General features: G+C 44.6%; 1 protein-coding gene across 1 annotated transcript in view; it reads left to right on the top strand.

The window, feature by feature from the left end:
- Positions 1–27,206, top strand: part of LOC126529620 (uncharacterized) — a 190,136-nt gene that overhangs the window by 22,822 nt on the left and 140,108 nt on the right. The window contains exons 3-5 of the mRNA XM_050177139.2: positions 4,351–4,423; positions 7,424–7,491; positions 13,168–13,287. Of these exons, the coding sequence (XP_050033096.1) occupies positions 4,351–4,423; positions 7,424–7,491; positions 13,168–13,287 (261 nt within the window). The remainder of the gene's footprint in view (positions 1–4,350; positions 4,424–7,423; positions 7,492–13,167; positions 13,288–27,206) is intronic.

Here is a 27,206-nt window from a genome sequence, read left to right as displayed (position 1 = left end):
GAGAACCTGCCGATTTTCGACATGTGGCACACAGGCTTTGTACCGTCGTCTGTGCCGTCGTACATGCTGACCGTCGAAATCTGCGGGCACCCCATTTCCATGGAGCTGGACACAGGGGCCAGCATGTCAGTAATGGCCGGGAAACTCTTCAAGCGTACTTTCCCCGGCGCGTCCGTCGAGGCTTCGGGCGTGATGCTGCACAGTTACCCCGGGCAACTCTCCCAAGTCCAGGATCAGGCACAGTTCAGCGTTCGCTTTGGCGACAAGGAGGCAACCCTTCCCCTTTACTTAACGAAGGGGTCGTCGCCGACGCTGCTGGGCCGAAACTGGATTCATGCACTAGGCGTTCGTCTACCAGAGTACCGGGAAGCCAGCCTACATCTGGTGCAAGACGTCCCCAGCCTCCTAACCCAGTTCAAGTCCCTGTTCCAGCCAGGGGTGGGCAGATTTGCCGGCACGACGGCTGGCATCTATGTACCTGAGGGAGCCCGGTCACGTTTTTTCAAGCCACGCCCACTGCCGTTCGCCCTGAAGGATGGGGTCACCCAAGAGCTGCAGCGGTTACAGCGAGAGGGCATCCTGGTACCTGTCAAGACATCTGAATGGGCCGCTCCCATCGTACCAGTCCTCAAGCGAGACCGCAGTGTCAGGATCTGCGGGGATTTCAAGGTTACCATCAACCCTGTTGCTATCATCGAGAAGTACCTGCTGCCCTGGATTGAAGATCTCTGGTCAGCATTGTCCGGTGGACAGATGTTTACGAAGCTCGACCTCAGAGATGCTTACCAGCAGCTGGTGCTCCAGGATGCCTCCCACAAGTTCGAGGCGGTCACGGACCACAAGCCACTGTTGGGGCTGCTGGGGTCTGACGAGGCAGTTCCTGTGCAGGCATCACCTTGAGTGATATGCTGGGCCTTGAGGCTGGCAGCTTACAGTTACCAGCTGGTTTACCGTCCGGGAAGGACCTGGGACCTGCTGATGCCCTGAGCCGCCTGCCCCTGCCAGAGATGCCTGATGTTGTGCCAGAACCTGCTGAAGTGTTCATACTTGAGAACGCGTACCCGGAGCTGCCCTCTAGATCTGAGTTCTCACAAGCGACCAGCCGGGACCCAGTCCTGTCTCAGGTGGTCAAGGAGATGTCCTGTAGAGAGGAATTGGTGCAGCAGGCCTATAGCCACAAGGCCACTGAGCTGAGCTTGCAGCAGGGCTGCCTACTGTGGGGTTCCAGGGTGTTGAACCCACAAAGTCTCCTGTCCAGGGTCCTGCAGTTGCTGCACGTGGGTCATCCTGGCATAGAAAAGACCAAGATGGTGGCGGCCCGGTCCCATGTTTGGTGGCCTGGCCTGGACCAGGACATCGCTCACTTGGTGCAGAGCTGCCAAATCTGCCAGGTGCATCAGCGAGCCTCGCGTCATGTGGAGATCACCCCCTGGCCGTTCCCACAGAGACCCTGGTCCCGCCTACATGTGGGTTTTGGGGGACCCTTCAAGGGTCATTACTTCCTGGTGGTGGTGGACGCCTTCTTGAAGTGGGTGGAGGTTCTACCTATTACCACTCCATCAGCAGGCGTGACCATTGCAGCGCTACGACAGGTCTTCGCCACCCAGGGGTTGCCGGGTGTCATCGTGTCCGACAATGGTCCTGCTTTCGCCAGCGCAGAGTACCTGGCCTGGCTGACGAAGAACGGAATCCGCTGGATGATGGTTCCGTCGTACCACCCTGCTTCAAATGGTGCAGCCGAGCAGGTGGTGCAAACCATCAAAGACAAGCTCAAGAAGAGCCAGACTGGGGATTTCCGGACGCAAATTGCCCGGATACTATTTCAGTACTGGACCAGGCCTCATCGCTGCTCGTCCGCATGCCAGAGACGGGGCCATGTGGCACAGACACGCTGACCATGTCAGGCCTCGCCTCGGGACCTGGTCAGCACCCTCGATGGCCACTTCTGAGTTGCAGCCCGCAGGAGGACTAGCGGCAGCACCAGTCGCTTAAACACCAACGAGCACGGCTGCTTGGCGGTCAGTCATCGTTCAGCACCACCATGCTGCGGAGCGTCCGTCTAACGGAGGGTGCCTCGAGCCCTCCCTTGTTTACGAACCCGGGTGGATCGCGACAAGACCTTTGTCTTTTTGCTCTCGGGAGCTATTTCCTGCTGAGACCTGCAACAGTGCCTTCGGCCGAGAGCTACTAGCCATGTACACTGCGACACAGCACTTTTGGCATTTTCTGGAAGTATGCCAGTTTTACGCACTGACCGATCATAAGCCACTGGCGTATGTTTCTAGCACCAACTCATCGAAGTACGTATTATGCAAACTCCGCCATCTCGCTTATATATTGCAATTTACAACTGACATCTCCCATGTGGAAGGTGCCAAAAACACCGCCACTGGTGCTCTTTCTCGTGTAGCCACTATTGACTCTCCATCTCCAACCGTCTACTGGGCTGCATTCTGTTCTGCGCAGCAGAATGAAAGCAAGCTTGCCACTTTTCGGGAGAATCGCTGTTCTCTCTGACTACGGTTTTTGCCCCATCCATGCTCGCTTGAGCCCTTGTGGTGCAATGTCTCAGCAGACCTTCCTCGCTCTGTTGTTCCGGCTTCACTACGTCACACCATTTTCCACTCTCTACACGACATATGTCGCCTAGGTATTCGGACTATGTAGTGCCTTCTCACTCAGCACTATGTCTGGCCCGGAATTAACGGTGATGTGTGCGCTTGGATGCGGACGTGTCTGCCCTTCCAGACGACAAAGGTCTCCCTTCATACCAAGAAGCCTCCCCAAGCCTTCCTTCCACCTGGCCGTCATTTCAACCATGTTCATCTTGACATCGTAAGCTCTCTACCCGTGTCTCAAGGTCATCGTTATATATTCGCCATCGTTGACCATTTCACATGCTGGTCAGAGGCTGTTCCGATTCATATCAGCACTAAGACTGTTTTCCGCACTTTCATTTCTGCATGGGTATCTTGCTTTGGTTGTCCTGGTACTGTGACAACAGACCGTGGACGCAAATTTGAGTCTTCCCTGTTTGCTTGCCTCAATTGCATTCTCGGCACCAAACATTGCCGTACCACTGCTTATCACATGTGTGTCAACGGCATGGTGGAACGCCTTCACTGACAACTGAAGGCTGCCATGGCTACCCGCTTCAATTGCGCAGCCTGCGTTGACGCCTTGCCCCTTGTGCTCCTGGGTTTACGGGCCTTCCTCCATGCAAACCTACAGTGCTCAGCAGCAGAGCTGGTGTATGGTAGTTCTCTGTGTCTCCCCATGGTCTTCTTTACATCAACACAGCTACCAGCCGAGCCACAAGAATTCCTACAATGCCTCCTGGCCTGTGTTAAAGACCTCTAGCCCATTCCACCTTCTCCATCCCGCCACAATACAATCTGCATGCACCCTGACCTGGCAACTTCACACATTTTCATGCGCCGCGACGCTCTTCGACCACCGCTAACCCTGGCCTATGACGGACCATTCTGCGTCCTCCACCACACCCTGAAAACCGCCACCCTCCTACAGAATGGCCGCGAAGAGACAGTCAGCTCAGACGGCCTTAAGCCAGCTTACGTGGAGACCGCTATGGAAAGCGCTGTATTGCCACCTGTCCTCGGGCCAGAGTGCCATAGTGGGCCTTCAGTCTGGTTTCGACTTCCAGTCTAGGTGGGGGGCCCTATAGCACCCTCCCTTGGGCAGTGCCTAGAACGCGAATATAAAGATTGCCCACGGCTGTGGCACGTGAAGCCACGGCTTGCAATTCGATTCCGGCTTCGATTCGGGTTAGCTGTCTCTTTTCTTCACACCTGAGGCATAAGCCTACAGTCCCAATTAACCTGGATCCCTTCACTATATCAACGTGCACAGGTCATGTGTAGCTCTTGGGTGTATGACCTCATCACTCACTCGCTTGATGAGTAAGAGATGTGCACTGGATGCTGTTTAATTTAAGGCCATAACTTGTGCTTAAGCTCCAATATACTTCAAGTAGGTTGTATTGTACACACTTCAACATTTGGCATGGGCCATTTTTATGCACTACCTGCCACCGTGGCGCATTGGCTATGGCGTTCTGTTGCTAAACACGCGGTTGCACTTTTGTTATACACCCCCAGCAGCCACATTTTGTTGCAGAGAAGAATGCAGAAATGTTCGTGTACTACACTTTCAGTGCATGTAAAGTTAATTGCTGGTGGTGAAAATGAGTTTGAAGCTTCCTGGCGAGGGCATCACTCAAGGTTTCTCAGCATGATGCTTCGAGATGTCGAAATCAATCAATCAATCAATCAATCAATCAATCAATCAATCAATCAATCAATCAATCAATCAATCAATTTTCTTATGCAGGAAGAAAACACGTGTAGTTCGAACAGAAATGTGGTGGACGACGCACAATCGATTCGTCTCTCCAGAGACCGAGGTAAGTGACCTTGAAGTGAACCCTCCCTTTGCACAAATCACATATGTGGGAGAAGTTACTCCTGCAGGGCTTATTGGCATGGATCACAAAGCCATCCAAATGTTAGAAAAAAGGAAAAAAAATGAGCGATTGGTAGCTGTTGGTTCATGTGCCTTTGCTTCTCCTTGTCATCTTCAATGTGCCGTGCTGTGGGATAATGATTTCGAAGAACATTGATTCACTAATTTAATGCTATGCTTGCTGCCATGCCTGTCTGTCATCTGTGATGCCGTGTGACTTGAGTGGTCTGGCATTCAATACTACATGCAGTCCTTGTTATGTTCACTGCAGCATGGGTTGTCAGTAGGTCACAGTTAAAGCCAAGGTTGAAGAGCATGAATAAAATGAGGACACGATGAAACAAATACCACAGACAAGTGCTGACTGCCAAATGGAAGTTCATTTGTAATTCTCCGGCCACAATTATACCTTTTCCAACATAGGCATGCGTACGCCAGTTGCACATACATCTGCAAAATCAGCAACATCATAATCTTTCATGTAATAAAGCGATTTCTTTTTCCGACAAAGCAAGAGAGGGAGGGAGCACTTACACATTTATCTCCTTCCTTTCTAACGTTATTTGCCTCTTATTTCCCTTTCCCTCTTACCTTTTCCTTTCCCTACGAATTTAGTTTTTTCGAATATGGGAGTGCAGGGACAGTTGTTGCAATGTCCTGTTAAATTACTCCCATAGCCATTCTTTATGTTACTGCTGTGCTGATGAGCTCTGTCATTGAAACACTGTCCCATTTGTCCTATATGTTTTCCACAGCTCAGCGGTATCTGGTAGATAACGTTAGAAAAAGCTTTGCTCACACGGGGTCACGTGAGCATGAATGTGAGCAAAGTTTTTTTTAAATCAGATGGCACGATTATAGAAGACACATTTTCCCCATTCTGTCACCACTTCAGCATGCGAAGCTATCTTGCAGAAAGGAAAAAGAATAAGTTTGGAACCAGCACACAAAGAAAAGAATAAAGACCAGAGATAAGCACACATGGTGCCGTACTTGGACAAGTTGTCACACAACCTAAAGAAAGTTTCCAATAGACATAATGTTAATTTACTTTTGAGTGCCCCATGCAAGCTTTCTGTGATATGTAATCGTATGAACACGGGTCAGTGACGGTTCGGGGTCATTGCCGAAAATATACGGTGCTGTGAACAAGTACAAAATGGTCAATGTCGTATGTTTACGGTGCCGTCTGTACGTTTGGAAAGCACCGCAATTTCCTAATTTTCTTTCTTGGCATGTGCTGCCACTATGTGGGAATACAAAAAATTTTTTTCTCGTGCCTCCCTCTCTCGGCTTTCGTTGCATGGTGTGTTTTAAAGCTAGTTTGCTCTGGCGCGTCTATATACTACCGCTCGCGCATTGGCACGCGTGCGGGCTTGGGGGTTCGGGTTTTGTTTCGCGGGCTCAGGTACTTGCACTCACAAAACTGATGGCTATCTCGTTACTAATCACTCAAAGGGCGGCCACCTATTTCTCACTCGTTTAGTGCTCACAGGGGTGAGCATAGGAAGGATGCTGCCGTGTATGTGTTTCCTTTTCTCTTTTTGGGGGAGACTCGCGATATCTAATTGCCTCTGGTTGGCGATAAGATGAAGATTAGCGGAAGTGTGTCACATGTTTTGCTTTTTTTTTGCGGGCACACAACCACACAGTTTTCTTGGGTGTGCTCACCTACGCAGTTCGATTAGGCTAAGGACGTAAATATCAGTGTAAGAGCAGGAACATTTGAGACTTACGAAATATCCTCGTGTGCGCATATTCTAAGCCTTGAACTATAACACTGCATCAGATTTTTAATTCTTATAAGTTTATTTCCTTTTTTAATTGTTGTTATTCATGAATAAAGGGTACATATTTACCAATGCAAAATATTTTTTTCTCACTTTACGGTCACCCTAGAAAAATTACGGTAAATTTTTTTTCGAAATAGGTCCCTCAGAAGAATTAAAATTTGCAGTAAAAGAAATCGGCCCTGGGCTATCGCATATGGCGAAAAAATCGACTCTGAAAGGGTTAAGTAAATGAGATTTCGTGCCGTGATTACTGGGTCATTAGCTGCTTATTAAAGCAGAAAAAGAAACAGATCGAAATCTTTTGTGTCAGTACTCCTTTAAACATCTGCATCGCTGCAGATCATAGCGGTACTGCTTACATTTTCAGCCACTTCTGCCCATTCTATAAAGAATGGGCGATTTATATCACTCAGGCAAGCAATTTTATTGGCTTCCCACATGACGTCAAATGTAATACTTGAATCATGCAGCTTTACTGAAGTTATATTTATTAGAATATGTGTACATTGTAATTTGTGTAACTGTAAAAGAAATACACATATGCAATAAATGTTGACGTTTTGTTCAGACCAATGGTGCACTTCCATCTGGCATTGCAGGTTGTCTGCTACAGATATTGTCTGTATGTGTGAATTTGCTTGTACGCACATAGGAAGGAGAGAGGAGCAGAGAGTTTCTTCCGAAAAGCACAGTGGATGATATGTGTCACTGCACGATGTTGTGCCCAAGAAGACGGGACATAGCCATCGCCACTTGGAATACAAGCTGAGGGAGATGCAGCTGCTTGAGAGGAGGGTAATGTTTAACCTCTCATAGCTCTTCTGATGCAGTACGCTGACAAAGATTCTTGTGAGAAAGCATTCCATGAGAGATACTTATGTATAGGTGCTACTATTAGGTACGGCTTAAATCATTTCAGGGACCCTTTAAATGCATATAGTAAATGTTTTCACAGGAAAACACAATGCGATATATTTTTCGTCGTTACTGTAAGTCCTGGTGAATATACACTCATGTATGCATATTCCCAATAAACCAACGAGAAGTAAACGCTCATCTGTCTTTTCTATGTTTTGTCCTTATAGATTTGTGCCCTGCTTTACTTATTTCAACAGTTGCTCAAGCAGTCATACTTTTGGTACTTGCAGGAATGCCTACGTGCGTCTGCTGGTGGCAGACTCTGAAGGGAGTCCCAGTGGCTGTTGTTGGCACAGAGGTAAGGTGCTGCACACCTGTGTCACATTGGGGGGGAGGAGGGAGAAGGAGGGTGTGTTCACCTTTGACTAAATGTGGTGTGATGGTTTGTTCCGGTCATGCAGTGTACTTAGTTCTTGGTAACTTGAAGACTGAAAAAAATTTGCAAGGATTTTAATTGTTGCCACGAATGAGGAACTGTGCCATCTCTTTGCATTGTTGGCATGAGTAAAAAACAAAAAATTCATAAGTAAAGGTGCAACATGAGACTATGTAGGTAATGTGGCCATATGGCAACATTTGACAGGCATTCTGAAACTTTGGTAATTTAACTAGCATGCGTGTCAGGAGTTTGCGTTCCTTGTTGTGTTTATTCCTCTATCCCATGTTACATACAACACTTTCAGTGGCGGCACACTTTTGTGCAACTAGGTGATGCGGCTACATTTGTTGTCATGTAGGAGTGTGTGTTGTTGTTCCACTCGTTCAACATTTCTTTGTGCGTTGTCTTGCTGCAGCTGCTGCTGCTCAGTGGCTATGGCCTTCTGCTGCTGGCCACGAAGTCATGGGTTCAATTTCTGACTGCAGCAGCCACATTCCAATGGGGGTGGAATGCAAGGATGCTCGTGTACTATAACAGTGCTTTTTGTTATTATTATTATTATTATTATTAGTAGTAGTAGTAGTAGTAGTAGTGGTAGTAGTAGTAGTAGTAGTAGTAGTAGTAGTAGTAGTAGTAGTAGTAGTAGTAGTAGTAGTAGTAGTAGTAGCAGTAGTAGTAGTAGTGTCGTCAAAGCAGGACATTTTAAAGCAGGGGTGGAAATTTTGCACCAATGGTACCATTTTGATACTCATGCTAAGTCATGTCACATCACTTTATTACCTTAAAGATCCCCGTTTAGGAAGTATTACATAGGTGGTGGGCTAACACAGATGAAGGTTACAAATAACAGTCTTTATGCGGAACAGTCCGCGGTAACGTTTTCTGCAAAATTTGATGGATGCGTGATGGCTGCAATGTTTGGGGAGGGCTATTCCAGTCCACTCCTGTACGAAAAAAAAATGAGGCAGTGAAAGTGGTAAATTTGATGTGGATGGGTAGTGCGGTGGGATATGCGTGTCGGTGGGATGATGTCAGGCACGCGATTGAGGAAGCTGTGGAAAAACTTGTGAAGCAAACAGAAGCTGGCAATGCGGCGACGCACAGAAAGATCTGGAAGACCAGTGTTGCGTTGGAGGGATGATATGCTTTTGTCATGTGAGTTGTGAAGAATGAATTAACCAAGTGGCACGATTTTGCATGGATTCCGATTCGTTGATTAAGTATACCTGGTGTGGACTCCAGATGTACGCCGCATGTTCTAGTTCAGGTCCTATTAGAGATTTGTACGCAAGAAGATTTATGTCCTGTGGGGCATGATGCAAATGACACTTCAAAAAACAGAGCTCTATGCAGTGATGATGTAACCTTGGTGACGTGCGCACTAGGAAAGATTGCAGGATATGGTGACGCCAAGGTACTTATAGGATTAGACTTGTTCAACAGTGGAGTTACAAATTACATAGAAAAAAGGAAACGATTGGCATTAAGCTTCATTAACCAAAGTTCACACCACTCCTGTACACAGTTAAGGTAATTTTGGAGAGCATTTTTATCAGTAAGGTTAGCAATTGTGCGCTAGATGACACAGTCACCGGCAAACACACGGATATGAGAAAATGCATGGTTGGGTAGGTCATTAATGTATATTAGGAACAGAAGGGGTGCGGGGACAGACCCTTGTGGGACGCCCAATGTTACTGAGAGGGAGATAGAACAGTTATCTTTAATAGAGACAAACTGAGAACTGTTAGTAAAAAATTTTGAAATTCATTTGAGAATGTGAGGGTGCAGGTTCAACTGGGCAAGTTTTAGCAACAGGCGTTTGCGTGGTACTTTGTCGAATGCTTTAGCGAAGTCCAGAAGTATTGCATCAGCCTGAAGGTTACGGTCAGGCTTGAAATGTTAGTCATGAATAAATATTGCCAGTTGAGTTTGCCAAAAGCAGAAAAGTGATCGAAAATAATCCATGATGCGCCAGGACAGCATTGGCTCTGGTAGGGTGGCTAGCTGCAGCATGTTTCAGCTAAAGGTTGCTGGAGCAGCGCAGGGTGCAGGGCATTGTGTGGTTGATCTCGGAGGTCATGTAAAAGTAGCTTTCGTGTTCTGGCCACCACTAGGTGCCAACAGCCACACCCAATTAGGCCCTTCAAATAAACGTAGGAACCATAATATAAGTAAAGCTAGTGACATTCTTTTATCTTGCCACTTGAGCTGGCGATTGAGAGCAGGCGAAGAGGTCCAGGGCTTATTCACACCTACCTGTTGGTGGAGCATAGTCAACTGGTACTTCGAGGTTGACAAAGAAGCTTCAGAACAAGTTAAGGACCGTGTAAAGAGTGTAGGAACAAAGAATGTTAGATGTAAAGTTAAGAGACAGGAAGAGAGTGGTGTGGATCAGAGAACAAATGGGGATAGCTAATATTCTAATTCACATTAAGAGAAAAAAATCGAGCTGGGCAAGCCATGTAATGTGTAGGTGAGATAAACAATGGACCACTAGAGTTTAAATTAAAATTAAATTAAGGGGCTTTACATGGCAAAACCACTTTCTGATTATGAGGCACACCGTAGTGGGGGACTCCGGAAATTCGGACCACCTGGGGTTCTTTAACATGCACCTAAATCTAAGTACATGGGTGTTTTCGCATTCCACCCCCATCGAAATGCGGGCTGCTGTGGCCAGGATTCAATCCCGTGACCTTGTGCTTAGCAGCCCAACACCATAGCCACTAAGCAACCACGGCGGGTGACCATTAGAGTTACAGGATGGGGGCCAAGAGAAGGGAAGCGCAGTTGAGGATGGCAGAAAACTAGGTGGGGTGGTGAAATGAGGAAGTTCGCAGGCGCAAGTTGGAATCGGTTGGCACAGGACAGGGGAAATTGGAAATCGTAGGGAGGGGCCTTTGTCCTGCAGTGGACATAAAGTAGGCTGCTGCTGCTGCTGCTGATGATGGTGATGATGATGAATCAAGTAGTTGAACTGGCGTCGTTTTTATGCAATCAAGCACCCTGGCTGCCAGCCGCACCTTTTATTTTCATGTTATTTTGTAACTCCTGCCATCGCCATGGCAGTTGTGGATCGCGTGGCAATCGTGGTGATCGCGAATCCTTATATAGCAGCGATTGCAAAGACCAAACTGCAAGCGGCAAGGGAAGGTGCGTGCAGTGAGGGAACTTGGAGAATGAGAGGCGAGGAGAGGTGGAATGCTACTACATTGAGCTTTTTCAGGGGCTTACATCCAATTACTCAATGTGAACTCCAGATGTCGCAGTGCTTCCAGCCTGTGGCAAAGCAAAGTCAGTCACTTGCAGAATCTTGGTTTGAGCTAGTTGGTGCTGTTACATTACCTAGAAATGTATCTGAATAAACCGGTGTGGTGTTCACTATACCTTTAATTCTTCACATCTTCTGTTGGTAAGCATCTCGTCACTTCACCAGCTCTTAGTACAAAAAATGGTATCTAAAATGCATTTAGGTCACTTCTTTAATGCTGAAAAATGCAATGTCTTGCGACTATTACCCCACTTAAACATAATTAAAGCTCTAAATTAAAATTTTAATGCTTCTGACTGCTTGAATTATAAAATATATGGGCTACAGACTGCTCCAAAATTATAATTTGTCTGCTCCAATGTGTTCCAAAATGAAGATTTACCTGCTCTAAAAATTGCTACAAAATGATTTTGTGCAATCCAACCCCTGTTAAAGCAAAATAAAATAAAAAATTATTAATGCATTGTAGGAGGCACTTTAGTATGTGTGTGTTTGTGTTGAAAGACTAACATTTCTGGCAACTGTATCAGTACTTCAGTAAGTCCACGTTGAAAAACACAACAAATTTATTGTGACGTTTCACAATGTGGGCTTACTGAAATATGTATGTATCCATGCCAGAGTGGGCCAGGTGAAAGGTGCCATTGGGATGCCTGATAGAGCATCAGGTCCTGTAACATTGGGGTACTAGTGCCACAGGTGGTTGTGAAAGCACCGTGCTCACAAGGGAAAAGAAATGCTTAGGTTACACTGGTTTGAATGCCAGTGATGTGATCCCCCTAAAAGTGGGATACCCAACACACTGACTCTATATTCACAGACACATCATGGCCGATTGCTTGGCACAGGTCAACTGAGATGCCATGCATATGTGGAGTGTGATTGTATGGCTCAGATGAAGTTTACAATGTCACTGTGTGGGGACAAAGGAGCAACAGCACAGTAGGGGAAAGAAAAACGAAAGGGCATTTGTTGCACCTTATATAGAAGAAAGAAGCTAGCTAGCACATATGAGTGAACATGAGACTTCCCTGCGAAGTCCCACATTGAGCATGCATTGCATTGCCACAGCCACAAAGAAGGAGGCTGGTTACTCTCACACTCGAGTATCCTCTCCATCTGGTGGAATTAGCAGTGGGACACTCGCACCCTCTCTCGTACCACTGTGCAACTACCGACCACCGGCACTGCACGTGCTACACGGGAAAGCCAGATTCCAGAAGACACGAGAGCCATGCAGAGAAAACAACATCATGGGGCGCAAGAGATTTGAATGCACCTACACCTGGTGCTCAGCTTCTCACAGGGTTTCACATCTCGAAAGAGGGCCCATCAGTGATTTATGAGTTGTCTCTGGGTGCCTCTTGTCTAACCACAATCTGCCGCGGCTGTGGGAGGCAGGTGCTGCTGCCGAGTACCTATCAGTAAAATAGGTACAAGTGCGCTCCCGGCCTGGTGATCCGCCATTATGGGACCTCAATGCTTCGAAAGGGGTGTTTGTCCTTAACTTGAAGGTGTGCCCACCTCAGTAGGTGCATTTGGGGTGCCACATGAAAAATGGCCACCATGGGAGCGGCCCAAACAACACTTTTTGTGCTCGTGATGGTTTCAATGGGAATTTAGGGCGCAGGCTCTTTTCCCAAGCCAAACACCAGGCTGAGGTACACTTGTGACCCATTTGAGAACCAGTGGGTGCCCAGTGGTAGTGGGAATCGAACCCACAACCTCCTGCAGCTGAGGCGGGCACTCTAACGCTAGGGCACGGCTGTAGCTGTTAGCTGTAGCTCGTGGATAGGTGACAAGCATTCTTTAGCAACTGGAGGGATGAGCAGCAGCGGTGTCGGAGAGAGCCATGGTGAAGTAGGTTCACAAAGGACTTCCCTGAGGGGGAGATGGTACACTCGCTTGTTGTGATTGTAGGAAGCTAGCATCGTTGTTAGCTTTTTCATTAATTTTTGTTTTCTTTAAACTTATTTCCTGCAAAGCAGATCAAACGAAACTGTGAGGCGTAACATCACAAAACAGCAGACAAGCTATGAGACATGAAGCAGTGGGGAACGAGATTAATTTTGCCCGCCAGGCATTGTTTAATGACACCGAGCATATTTAGGTACGCGGGTGTTCTTGCATTCTACCTGCATCAGAATGCATCTGCAGCAGCCAGGAATTGAACCTGTGACCTCAGCAGCAAAATGCCATAGCCACTGTGAACAGCGACTGAGGCCACGTCGGTGCAAAATGCTTACTTTTGATGTGTGTGTGTGCCCTCTTTTATACTGAAGTGGTGGCTTGTATAACTTCATGTCATGCCTACTTTGCAGCTGGGAGAACTGCGCTTTGTAGACCTGCAGGGAAGGGGTCAGCTCGCTTCCACAGCCATTGGCCATGCCATTGTGGACGTGCACGTCATCAGCGCAGTTCGCAACATCACGCACCTACTTGTAAGTGGCTGCTTTCTGCTTACTAGCTGCCCTAGTGTCTCTACGCATGTTGACACTCTCCTCCTTTCTTCCCTTTGAGCAATGGCAGAGACGAAAAATTTAAGAGGTAATGTTACATCAGGCAGGTAGCCTTGGCATGCCAACATTCTTTGACGCCACTCCCTGCTTACCTTTGTGGGTCACCTGCATTTTGGCTTTTGGGAAATAGGCCCTACATGGTTCCAAGACCTTTCAAAGCATTGTTTGGTTTTTGACTGCTCTTGGTGATGCCCTTGTCGCAATTGACTCTTGACACTTGCTCCTCATTCTACTCTCAACCACACTCTCCGCGAACTCGGTATCTAGAAATTATCACTTACCAATTGTGCAGCGAGGACTTACTTTCCGCCCGCTTTTCCTTTATATTCTTCGTGACTATGCCTCGGAACTGCCATATAATCTTCCCTTTCTGTCATTTTACTTCCTGCACAATTCCAGCATTGATTTTGTCAGTGACTTCTGTGCAGTAGATGTTCCTGGTGCAGCAAATCATGAATGAGCTAGGTTCATGACTTAAGTGTGGCATAAATATGCGAAATGCAGGAAGAGAATAGGTGTGTGGTTAGTGCAAGGAAGTACAGGCATTTTTTTGGAGCAGGAGATAAGCCCCAAGTTTTTTTTCCCATTCCTTTACTCCAGATCGGAATCTAGAATTTATTTTTTGCTTGATTTCACGCCTGTTTGCTGTGCCGCAAACAGGCGGGAGTGGCATTCACGAATGCATACTCCTATCGTTTGGGAATGGCCGAGAGCTCGATGTGCGACTCCTGTGGGTGCGAGGAAACCATCGAGCACCTATTGTGTACCTGCCCTCGCTACGATGTCCAACACCTCTGTCTGCAGGAAACTTTACACCGACTGAACTCGAGACCGTTTACAGAGTCAAAGATACCTGGACCGTGGCTACACCCATCACTGGCTCGAAAAGCGATTCGTGCACCAGTGCAATACTTGAAGTGCACCGGCTTAAGAGACCGTTTTTAGTGTCCTTGTGTAGTGTCCCTCCCACACGCACTCAGTGCTTACACTCTCCCTTTTTTCCTCTTTCTATTCCCCATACCCCCACCCCCAGTGTAGGGTAGCAAACCGGATGCTCTTCTGGTTGACCTCCCTGCCTTTCCTATCCTTGTTTTCTCTCTCTCTCTCTTCATGCCTGTATCAACCATAATCAATTTAGCCTTTGCCATGATCACCCTGAACATGTTGTGAGAGGTTTTTTTTTTTTCTTTTCTCATGACAGCATTTCCAATGATGTCTCAGTCTTGGAGTGATGATATCTCATGTGCTACTTATTCTACTGCAATAATTATTTTTCTAGCAGTAAGGTAGACAATCACCCACCGTGGTTGCTCAGTGGCTATGGTGTTGGGCTGCTGAGCACGAGGTTGCGAGATCGAATCCCAGCCGCGGTGGCCACATTTCAGTGGGGGCGAAATGCGAAAACGCCCGTGGTACTTAGATTTAGGTGCACGTTAAAGAACCCTAAGTGGTAGAAATTTCCGGAGTCCTCCACTACAGCGTGCCTCATAATCAGAAAGTGGTTTTGGCACGTAAAACCCCATAATTTTTTAAAAGAAAAAGGTAGACAATCGAAGAGTGAAGTAGGCCTAAAGTATGAAGAAACATTAGTATGAAAATTTTCAAAACGTAATAATTTGTCCTATGTGTTGCTGTGAATTTACTCATTACTTTAAAAAGTTTGACAGACTGTATCTTTGGCCTACATCAGTCTAGAATATTCATTCTTGCAGCAGTTTAAACTCTGATCGTTCAAAGTCATTTTGGTATGCCAATATCTTTGCTAGAGCTCACCTTCAAATAGCCCATGCAAAAACATAATTTTATGATATTTTAAAGACTACTTGTCGTACAGGAAAATAAATCCGTATTTAAAATCAGCATGCCAAATTACACAAGTGGTGTGAGTTTGATTAAAATGTGCCCATAAATAAAAAAGAACAAATTCAGTTTTAATTTAGCAGTAAATATGAAAGAAATCGCACCTCATTTAGGTACCGGATCCATGATTTAAATCGCTTTCACCACATTGCAAATTGTTTTTCAGGAGCTCACTTGACACACATCCTGGCTCTTTAAAGGGATATTAAAGAGAAAGAAGGTTTCTTGTGAATCAGTAAATTACCTTTCTATGACACCAAAAACACCACTCTTACCACGATAAGACGCTTGGTAAACCAGAAAAAGCACAAGAACGAAAGACATGTGGCGATGCCTCCTTGAAGTTCCCGCACCTGGTCGCTGTGACATAAATGGATTTTGATGGCATCTTCTAGAGCCTACTAATTATATATAGCAGTACAGATTGACTACAGTCTGTTCTAAAGGAACCAAATATTAATCATGGCAAGTTTCTGGAACCTTTACTCAGCCAAAATGGCCCTAATGCGAAAACACACTTTGGAATCCCCGACGTCACACTGACATACTGGCATCAAGGTTTCGGCACGAAATTCAAATACTGATACTTCGACCTTCATTTTAACATCTAATAATCAAACTATTATTTTGAAATGGCTGCCTGCAGAGTTCTAAAAGAAAGCTTTATTAGTCTCAACTGAATAATTGTTTCGCTTCAGTGTCCCTTTAAGCCTTTAAGGAGCAAAGTGCAACAGATGATAGTCCAGACCAGATCACTTGCACTTTATATATATATATATATATATAGAGAGAGAGAGAGAGAACTATATATATATATATATAGAGAGAGAGAATAGAATATATTTTTTTATTCAACTTTAAAGTGAACATCACGTGCATATTCAGTCCGCATAAGCTGTGTGGCTTGTGCAGACTGAATATGTATATGATGTATATGGGCAGTGTCGGTAGAGGACCCATTAAAAAAAAGCAATAAGAAGAAAATAATGCTTATGCAGTTGTTGCATTTCCACGGCACGCAGCCGGAACAGTTACGAGGCACAGACCGCTCGAACATAGAAGACATTTATTTAGGGGCGTGTGATAGCTTTTATCCCCTGAAGTGGGAAGGGAAGTGGGAGTGGAAAGAAGGAACGGAAGTATACTGCGCATGCGCGGAACTATCATGACGTAGGCACAACAGCAGTGAATAAAATAAATGCTAGAACAATGCTTATACAATTAATACGTGCAAGCAAGTGTAGATGAACGCAGAGAATAAGAGCAAGAACTGGCTCAGCTGACAATAACAAATTATGTTTAGAAATTTGTGGATTGCACCCAAGCTCTCAAGAATGTTTCTCGGTTACACGGTGGTGAATGGGAAAGCATAGTCTGTAGTTTATTAATATAAGTGGGAATATAAAAAGTGTGAGTTCTTTGGCCATAATCTGTAAAAATTCGGGGAACAACATAATGCTATATTGGTCTTAGGGGGCGTGTTTTGACATTATGAATTTTAAAAGCAGTAGGAAGGTGGTTTCTTTCAACGATGTCAAGACTATAATGTTTGCCAACACCGAGCATGCTGAAACGACTCATACTAGCCACATAATTTTCACCGCGGTACTGCATGCCATAAGATAAACATGCTGCAATTTTATGAAGTTTAGTTTTCAATGTTTTTAATTTGTAGAGAGAAGGTTGTTCATAAACTGCTCATCCACATCGAATAACCAATTCACCGAGACCTTTGTAAACCATGCATTTTACAGACACATCGCATACAGATTGCAAGGCATAAAGGTAGGCACAGGCATGTCTTAGACATTTCGCCATAAATTCGATGTGTGCACCCCAAGATAAGGTATCATCCGGATACAAACTGAGGTATTTTACACTTGAGACTGGTTTTAGTGCTGGGCATGAACAAACATGATGTGTACGGTCGTGCAGAAAAAGAGGTTCAATGCCATAATTGCCTTATATGGACTGTGAGAGCATAGCAAGCTTGTTTTAGATTTATTTATGTATATTTGGTTCCAGGCAAACTGATTTAAAAGGCATTCAATATCTTTTTGTAGAATGCGTACTCCTTCGTTAAAGCTTGTACACAGTAATGAAATTGTGGAATCATCAGCATAAAGAAATACCTTCGATGTGAAAGGTAGGCTGGCTAGGTCATTTGTGTACAAGCTAAACAATAATTCCACCAAAACAGACTCTGTAGCTAATATGTAGCGATTCACTGTACACACTACCTATTTTTATGCACTGTATTCTGTCACAAAAGTAGTTTTCAAAGGATTTCAAGTAAGGGCCTCTAAAACCAATGCTTTCAAGTTTGTATATTAAGATCTTGTGATCAATTGTGTCAAATGCTTTCTTTAGATCGACAGAGAGGATAAGTACTAGGTTATTCTTATTGATTTCACTGCATATTATATCATTGAAGTCTTCAAGTGGATTTGTTGTACTGCGTCCTTTACAAAAGCCATACTGGGCCGTGCTAAACAGATTGTGTTTCATGCAGAATGACGTCATGCGGGGATGGATTAGTTTTTCTATAATGCATGCAATAGAGTTGATTATTGCGATTGGTCTGTAGTTGTTGTGCACCTTTTAGAACCCTTCTTGTATGTTGGCCTTACCATACTAGTTTTTAAGCCCTTAGGAATTTTACCTGTAATGACTGTTTCATTGATGATGCAAAGCAGTATTTCTTTTACCTGTCGAAGTTTCTAACTAAATTGCTACTTCTGATACCATCTGCTTCTGGTGATTTCCCATAATTCCCATAATACTTCCCATAATTCCGAATCGGTGACAGTTGGAAAATAAGCTGATTCGACCAAGGAACATGTTATAAGGGGGGGTTCATGTATCATGCGTTGTGGTTGCAGGATGTTTACTGATTTCACAAAGTGTTTGTTAAAGGTATTGGCCATGTCCCCACTATATACATGTGGGAATGCCTCCTGCACTACAAGATGGATACTTTTTTTCGGTGGTCTGCCTGTGATGGTATTTACTAGGTTCCAAGTTTTCTTAATGTTGCAACTCCAGACAGAAAACTGATTTATATGGTATTGTCATTTTGCGAGTTTAATCTTGGCTGTAGTCTTATTCTTTAATTGTCTCTTGAAGTTTTGTCATCAGGATGTTCTTTGCACTTTCTGAATAATATGCTTTTCATGTGACAGAGTTCAGTTATTTCCTTATCCGTCCAGGGTCTGTTTGGATTTCCACATTTTAATTTAAGCTTCTTTCGTGCCTTCGAATATATTATACTATATTTTTCTACAATTAAATCATACACTTCAGTGTGGTTTAGCCCCAATAGAGAATTCCAGTCAACATATTTTATTTCCTTATCTATCAGATCATCTTTCAATACTCAACTGTGCTCGGTAAATTCTTCTACTGGCGTATCAGTGCTGCCTAATACTGTTAATGCTTGGAAATAGTGATCAGCCACCTTTTCCCTGATAATGATGTTTTCTGCGGATATCGTAGAACATATGGAATCTATCGTTGTTTTCGTCAGCTTGTTACCAAGGGCCGCCTCTCTAATGAAGCCTTATATCTTGTTTTCCAAACCAAAAGTCACCGACAGAGTAAGATAGTCTGCACTTCCTTGTTTAATACTATTTGACGGGTCAATGTTGTAATTGCCAGCTAGTATAATTGATTTGAAATTGCTATGTGTGCTCAGAAATGTTGTTAGCTCATTTAGAAAGGTGGGAATATTCATACTTGGTGGCCTATAGATTGCACACAACAAGATATCTTCGTTATTCTGATTTAATGATAAGGCTAAGGCTTTTGCTTCATTGAAGCCAACATTGATACATTGACATAGCCATTTGTCTTGGACAAACACTAATATACCTCCACCCTTCCTATTATTCCTGCACAGCGGGTATGCTTAAAAGCCAGTAATTACGAACTTGTTACATTCATAATCACTTACGTTGATTTCACTTGTGACCACAACATCCAACTGTGGCTTTGATTTTCTTACGTAGTACTGAGGAGTATCCCAATGTCTGTTTAAACGTTTTACGTTAACATGTAACAGTTCAAATACTATGTTAGCCAATTGCTGAGATGGCCAGGCCTTTTTTCCCCTAATCCACTCATCAAACTTGTAACTATCTTCCATATTTATACTACGTTACTCAAACCTTCTTTATTTTCAGTGCGGATAACAGCAGAGCCTTCAAGTTTTCTAACCAATATATGCCCGTTTGTCATCCAGACGTAGTGGTATTGCTTGTCTTTTGTGCGGTTGTTCGTGAGCCATAGCAGTTTCTTCAAACTTGCAGTCAGATTGTTCTTAATGTATATCTTTTCGTTTGCTAAGACCTTTTTCTTTTCCATAGATTTCTCCTTCATGTCACGCTTTGTGAAGCGCACAAGGATTGGGGCAGTTGCATCTTTCTTGCCCTTAATTTTATGCACCGCTTCTAGATCATCCTTCCTTGGTGCGGAAAGCTCAAGTTGCTTAGCAATAGATCCTGCCACTGCTATCAGGTCTTCACCTTCACTAGCCTTTATTCCATGAATTTCATGAATATTCCAGTTGAGCTTCTAATGCTTCATTCTTCTCTGCATTCTTCTCTGCATTGCATTCTTCTCTCTTAATTCCTTAACTTCTCTATTATGAGCTTGTATATTCTTTAACTGCTAGTCTTATTTGTCAGAGAGCAAAGAAATCAATGATTCCATTTCCTGAATCATCCCATATTGTTTTTTGTTATTGCTATTAGTTTCTACGTGTTCAGCCAACTGTCTGTCTTGCCGTTTGTCTACTTCATCCAAGCGATGAAGTACAGTGTCAAGTTTCGCTATTAGTTGTTCTAGTGTTTTGTTGGATAAGTGCTCTTGTGGCTGCAAGGCGTTTGTGGTATTCCTACTTTGCCCCTTCAACAGTCACGCTCGACTGTTAGTGCATGTCTGGCAGGACCATTAATTTAATGTGTCCGGCGTCATACTTTTAAAACTGTTTTTTGACACACCAGAGCACTTCTCTGTGTGGTACCGATTGTCGCAATCAGAGCACGTAATGCTTTCAGAAGCAGTTTTCTTCATACAAGCAAGGCAGTCGTTAGAGTCCATTTTTCGTCTACCAAACTACACACTGGGTACAAAACTACTTCAATGTAACAACATAAAAAAAGTCAGTTAGGGGCAGTCCGGCGGGTGACAACTAAGAGAGAGGCGAAACAGAAGTTTTCTTACCTAAAAACACAAAGCAAATTGGTTATGCCTGGCCACTGCACTCCGCTGGACTGCGCCTGTCAGTGGGGTTCATCTGATATTTCTAGGCAGCTGATCTAAGTGTCTTCCGCTTGTCGCCAGGATCATTGACATCGCTTCGGGGACTTGCGTAGTGATGATGTCAAGCATCCACTGATAGTAAGAAACCGGTCGGTCATCATATGCAGGAACCGCCATACCACAGTTTCCGATATATATATATATATATATATATTGTGGGGGTTCCACTCTGCGTGCAGCTGGGGCTGAAGGCGAGCTCCGGATCTAGCCCCACGCAGTCACTTCGTGGTACAACCCGTAGCACGGGAATCGCGGCTACGCCGGGTTCGAACGAATAAGGCAACCAGCGGTGTCAACGGTAATAACGTTTATTGCTATTAGCAATAGCGAACACTTGCAGAAGGACGTCCTCTCAGTAATAGTAGTAAATAGGCTTGCCTCGTTGTCTGGGTGGGTCAGATAAACGCGATCACTCACGGGATGCGGCAGGTGCTTTCGTCCAGGCGGTCCAGGTGTCGGCGTCCCAAGAGAGAGGGTCTCACCCGGTGGCGCGCTTTTATGCCTTTTTACCTTTTTGCGAGGGGAAGTCCTCCTCGCCCGCCGGATACGTTTCCCTTTCCCGTGAGCCGCGTGGGGGGAGAGGGGTACGTGCGTCACAAGAGCGACGAAGAAAGGGAGGGCGCGTAGTGCCTCTCTCCCTTGTCTACGCCGGCTCGACCCGTCCGCCACGTGCGAACGGGACGACGTGGGTACGCGGGAGGAAATGGAGGCGGGTGCTCCCCACAATATATATATATATATATATATATATATATATATATGAGGACAGGAGAGCTTAGAAGAGCGCGCGTGTGTGTGTGAGTGAGTGGGTGAGTGAGAAGAAAGGAAACTGACGGGCTCTACCTTTATTAGTAATATCATAGGAAGCTAGCAAGCAATGACACGAAGGACAGCACAGGGGAATTTATTTGCAGTTCCTAATTGAATTCAAGAAATTATAAATAAATGGAAAAGAAAGTTGATAAAAAAACGATGAAAAATGCACTTTATTCCACTTCGGCACTCGTACGTCTATTGCATTAAAAGAAAATTTTTAATTCGAGTGCCTCCAATTCAATGCTCTGTGCTGCATTTACGTCATTCGACCGGCTTGTCCGATTCGCTATCCTGCTTCATTGAGCTAGGCAGGGAGGCCTAAGCCTACCAAAGAGTTCTGTTGGAGCTAGTAAGTGTTATTTCCTGCTCATGCGTAGCTAGCAGTGGTTTTATTTGTTTTCACACTTCCTTTGTCAAAAGAACTCGTGCCTCTTTTGTTCTGCACAACTACAATGAAATTGACATTTGTCTGGATGTCACATGCCTAAAGCAAATCAAAGAAAGTATGGGCTACATCCAGTGGTCAGCCGGCGCAGCAATTGACTTGGCCGTCAGCGCCACCGTGTCAGTTCTGCGAAACACCAAGGTGGCCACTGCTACGGAAGCATGCTTTTGTGCCACTTGTTTGAAATGTGTCGGTCATTCAAATTGTGGTTTTAAGGCAATTGAAGACATCGAGGCCCATTTTGGAACACCGACGCTTGAGAAAGGATGTCAGATTTACCACTACAGCCATTTATATTGTGTCAAAGAAGTAAATAGCACGGACATCGCAGCAAGGTGCTTAAATTAAACTATGGGGATTTAGGTGCCAGAATCACGATCTGATTATGAGGCACGCTGTAGTGGGAGGACTCCAGAATAATTTGGACCACCTGCGGTTCTTTAACATGCATCTAAATCTAAGTACACGGGTATTTCCGCATTTCGCCCCCACCAAAATGCGGCCACCGTGGCTGATCCCGTTACTTCGTGCTTAGCAGCCCAACACCATAGCCACTAAGCAGCCACCGCAGGTCGCGAAGTGTTTTTCAGAACAAAGCAAGCATGCTTACGACATCGAAGTCAAAGTAAGTTAACTAATCATTATTTTATGCCACTTAAGTGAGCAAATACGGCTGTGGGCGTTTTTCAACTGTCATTTGTAGCTTGATTACTTGGAGCGTCCCTTGCACCTCACAATTGTAGAGGTTTTGGCAAATTGGCAGGTGTGTAATTTTTTTCTTCATTGACAAAGTGCTTCAGGCATATTCTGGTATTGTCGTTCGGGCTTGAGTGCGAGAGGCTATCACCGCTGAAATGTAATAGAGAGAATCAGCTGAGACTGAACAACATGAAGACTGAACAAATGTGCACTAGCATGTGCGAGAGAAATGCGAATTTGCGAATACTCGACGTATGCTGTGGTGTACTCCAAGCTTAGTTCTGTTGTTCTAAGTGCAAGAAAACATTGACATGAATGAGCCCGGTTCGAGCAGTCATGTCTGATCTTGGCGCAGACACGAGCTGCACGTTGGCTTATTAATGCGCAACAAAAAGCACAGTGCGTACAAAGCTTCCAGCACAGAGTGCTTACGAAGCTAGAGTTGACACGTAACAACCACTGCGCATTTGTTTTGGAGCGAGACGAGCTAAACAACTATCTAAACCAATTTATAACAACGGGAATCAGTTCACGCGTTTTTATGCAGTTGTCACTTTATTGTGCATTCTTATGGATGCCGCTGCTGGTTCTTTTCTTTCTGCATTTACGTCTTAGTTTGTTTAACAGAAATTCGCAGGAGCGACACGAACCGTGACGACCCACTTCAGCTGCTGCGTTGCTTCCCACGGTTTTGAAGGGTAGCAGTACAATTTGATGCTGACATCCCCTTCGCGGTTGTGACAATCCTTAACACAGCAGTATCTGCGTTTGTTCTTTTTGTTCACACTTCTCATTGGAAGGGCTGTCTAGAGGCTCTATTGAATCCACTGGAAAATTGAAAAAGCATGCTTTCAGACGGGCCTAAGCGCACCATGGACAATGGTGAAATGGGGGTGAGTCCTACTCGTGGGTGCTCAACGCCGCTGCTAGGTGGCACGACATGTGCAGGCAAACAACATTGCAGGGTGCCTATGGTGTCATGTATTTTTTAGTTAACGTGATATTATTGCGTTTTGTTTTGCATTTTGTGTTTGGAATGTCCACACAGTTATTATTACACTTCATTTTTGTTTGCCTTCAGTACATGCCCACCACCTAATGATTCTTGTCTCTTGAAGTGATTCATGATTGATTCTTGTAGTGATTCTTGAAGCTATTGAATTACTGAATGGATTCTTATTGAATTCTTACAGCTTCTACAAGCTTGCTGTAATTATTGTTATTATTGCTTTCATCATTATTATTTAATAATAATAATAATAATAATAATTTTTTTGAGGAATGTATACTCTCTTTTGCTACTGGTCGGCTCTGTTACCCAGCCTGCTAATGTGATTCACAGGGTGTGTCTACCAATCGGGAAAATCTGGAAGACCGGGAATTCTCAGGGATTTCGAATAGTCTGGAAATACCCAGGGAAAACTAAGGGAATTTGTGCTTCCATCCGGGAAAATTAGCCGTCATTTTATTGAAAGGGAGCGAAAGTCACCCTAATGATGGCTCGAGTAAAAGAGAGGAATCGCAACAAGTTGTCTTTGACACCGTGTCGTCAGCTGGAGGAGTTGCCAATGTACAGTCAACGACCCATTTTCCGGACGCCCGATTTTTGGGACACGCCCAATAATGCGGATGGCTTCGCGGCACCACGTACCACATAAAGTCAATGTATAACAACGTCTGGAATTTCGGACGCAAGAACACCTTGCCGTCCGATTTTGCGGAATTTTTGCCACGACCGCAGGTTTGAAACGGCATTAACCAAAGCCACCACTGCCGTTTTGATTGTCTCGCCGCCCCCGGCACTCTGGCACGCAGATCCGCTGGCAGCCGTAGCACCACTGCGGCACCGCGAGGCCTAGCTGCTTCGACGTTCGCTATTAACGTTCTTGCCGTTCGGTGCCGTGTTTTCATTGGAAGGATTCGCCGCTGTCAGCAATGGCACCGACTCCACCTCTGTCTTCGTTGCTTAGAAAGCACGGCGCGTTGCATGATGCCGGCTCCCGAAAGGCACCTTCGCCTCAGCACAGCAATGTTACGCAGTGGAGCATACGTTAAGTATTGCAGTGAAGCTTAAGCGTAGGAAGGGGAAATTGTCACGGGACACAGTACGCATTCCCTAATTTATACACGCGGGCACCAACCGTCTCCTGTCACAGTGCGGGCACCGATATTCCTAGTAAGTATACTGGCAGGCCTTCAGAGGTCTTTGGGACGTGCCTGTGGCGATTTGAGCTCTTTAAGGCCACTAAAAGACATGCATTCATTTTTTTCTGGCTGTTCGATTTTTCGAACGTTTTTATGGGCCATAGGGAGTCTAAAAATTTGGACGTTGACTGTACAACTGACCAAGATGATGCTTCAAATGGTCCGTGGGGTGAACACACTGTGGAAAGAGGACAAGAGCAGAAAGGACCTATGCATTTAGGAAAGAATGGGGAAAGGAAGCGTGATGCCACTTCTTTGAAGGAGCTTGAGCTCAAAAAGCAAAGTTTGGCTGACGCCGAGATGCAAGTGACCCTCATCCAAACCAAAACAAACTCTTTAAAGCAGTGAAACGCAACACTGAGGCATCGTGCGCAGGCTGAGAGTATGTCAGGACAGTTGAGGTTGACTTATGAGCTGTTGAGAGAGAATCTCAATTGTGACAAAGTTCGGGCCTAATACCAAAGAGCTTGCTATCAGTTGATAGAAATAGCTCATAGCTCATTTTTGAAGATATTTGCTTCTGTATGAACCTTTTTATTCGTGTTTGAAAATGTTCGACTCGATTTGCACTGGGCTTTACCATTTGTTTTTGAAGATATTTTATTCATTGTGCATATTACTAAACCCTCTCTTAAATTTTCTATTTTTAATAAAATAAACACTACTCCTTACAATTCAAACTTCATTAAGTCGTTTTTTTTAACATGCTTACTAGAACGTGACAGCATCGGGCAACATGGTGTCAGCCCATCCTGACCTAAAACAAAGTTCTATGTCACTCAGGGAATTTTGCAAAGGCACTCAGGGGAAACCTGGAAAACTCAGGGAATTCAAAAATTTCAACTTGGTAGACACCATGGTGAACCACGCTGTGACTGCCAACTTACATACACGCACCTTGAGGCTTACGGGTGCTGAAGTTTTAAAGACGAAGTCTTCTTAGGTGTCTTCACATAAGTTTGGCGTATCTAGTACCTGGGCCACATCCAAAGAAAAAAAAAACAGTCTTTTTGCACCTCCAGAGTGTCGTAGCAAGTCAGAGTACGTGTGAAAATTATTTGCTTCAAGGTGTTCAGGAGCAAGAATTAGTCGCAGAATAGGTAAAATTAGAGGTACAAACATAATTAGTGCCAATCTAGTCGAAAATAAACCACATTGCATTATACCCCTGCAGAGAGTGCATCGCTGTAGATATAGACATGTTGAGGCAAAGCCACCGAATGGCACACTTCAGGAAATGGTGTGAGTTGGCTTGGACTGAGCAGGGCTCGTGCGAGGCAATGGTGTCGTGGAGTGGCTTTGCCAATTTGCACAAGTGAACATTAGTTGCAGAGTAGGTAAAATAAACTGTAAAAGCGTAGTTAGCGCCAATGTAGTGCAAAATTATTTACATTGCATCATAGATGGCATTATCTCTGACGTTTGCCCAACTGGCCTCTTGGTAAAAAAACAAAGGGGTCAACGAAGTTCTAAGGATATGCCAGCAAACGGAAAAGATAACCAAAAAAATCTTGAGGCAAGACAGAAAAAAAGGAACAGGAAGGCTGCTGGGCACCCCTCCTGTTTATTTCTGTGTGTTGCCTCACAATTTTTTCTAATTACCATCATCATCATCTATTAACCCTTAAGGACCCTTAACAGGGCATTACATAAGGGGGAGGGGGGGAACAGTATTGAAATGACACATAATGGAGCGAATGCTATTCAACAATGAACCAACTACGTTACAAGTACAGAGCGCACACAAAAAAAAGGGGGGGGGGTACGGTAAAGAGCAGTGGAAAACACAAGGCAAAAAAAAAGGTAAAACACAAGGATGGGATGGAGCAAGTAAGAAATTATCACCCCTACAAAATAACCCCTATTTTCGCGCATACAAATTGCTTTAAATACTCCTTCTTTCCTAGAACAATAAATGATTGGAACTTTCTGCCGACCGATGTATTCCTGTCCAATAACATATTACATGCCATTGAAAAACTGCATTTCAAATAAACGTGTGACCACATGAGTACTTTCATGCGTGTTAGCATGAAAAAAAAAAGCAACCTGTGTAAACTGGTACTGTAAATATTTCTCTCCTTTCAATTCAATCCCTTGCATTGTATGCTTGTAGAATGTGTTTTTTTATGTATTTATATCATCCTTCAATGTATCTCATATGATTCCATGTATTTCATATTTCATATGCACTTCTTTTCTTTGAACGTATTTAATTACATTACTGTATGAACGTATTCCCTCCTGCCTGGGTCACAAGTTGGCCTGCAGTATTCTGTAAGCAAAAAAAAAAAAAAAAATAGGAATAAGCTAACAAACAAAGAGAAACCTTATAATAAGAGATTGACACCCAACCGGACATTGAAGTGCAAGTCAAAGTATACAAAGCATAACGCAAATCAATACCTTCTATTGGACAATGCCTGTAACGTAAAATGCTGCGAGAAAACAAAAAAATGCATAGTTCAGGTTATTTAACAAAGAGCTTAGTTAA

Source organism: Dermacentor andersoni, chromosome 9, assembly GCF_023375885.2.
Source record: "Dermacentor andersoni chromosome 9, qqDerAnde1_hic_scaffold, whole genome shotgun sequence".
Lineage (NCBI taxonomy): Eukaryota > Metazoa > Arthropoda > Arachnida > Ixodida > Ixodidae > Dermacentor > Dermacentor andersoni.
Note: the sequence above shows the minus strand (reverse complement) of the source record. Positions and strands in the feature narration are given on the sequence as shown.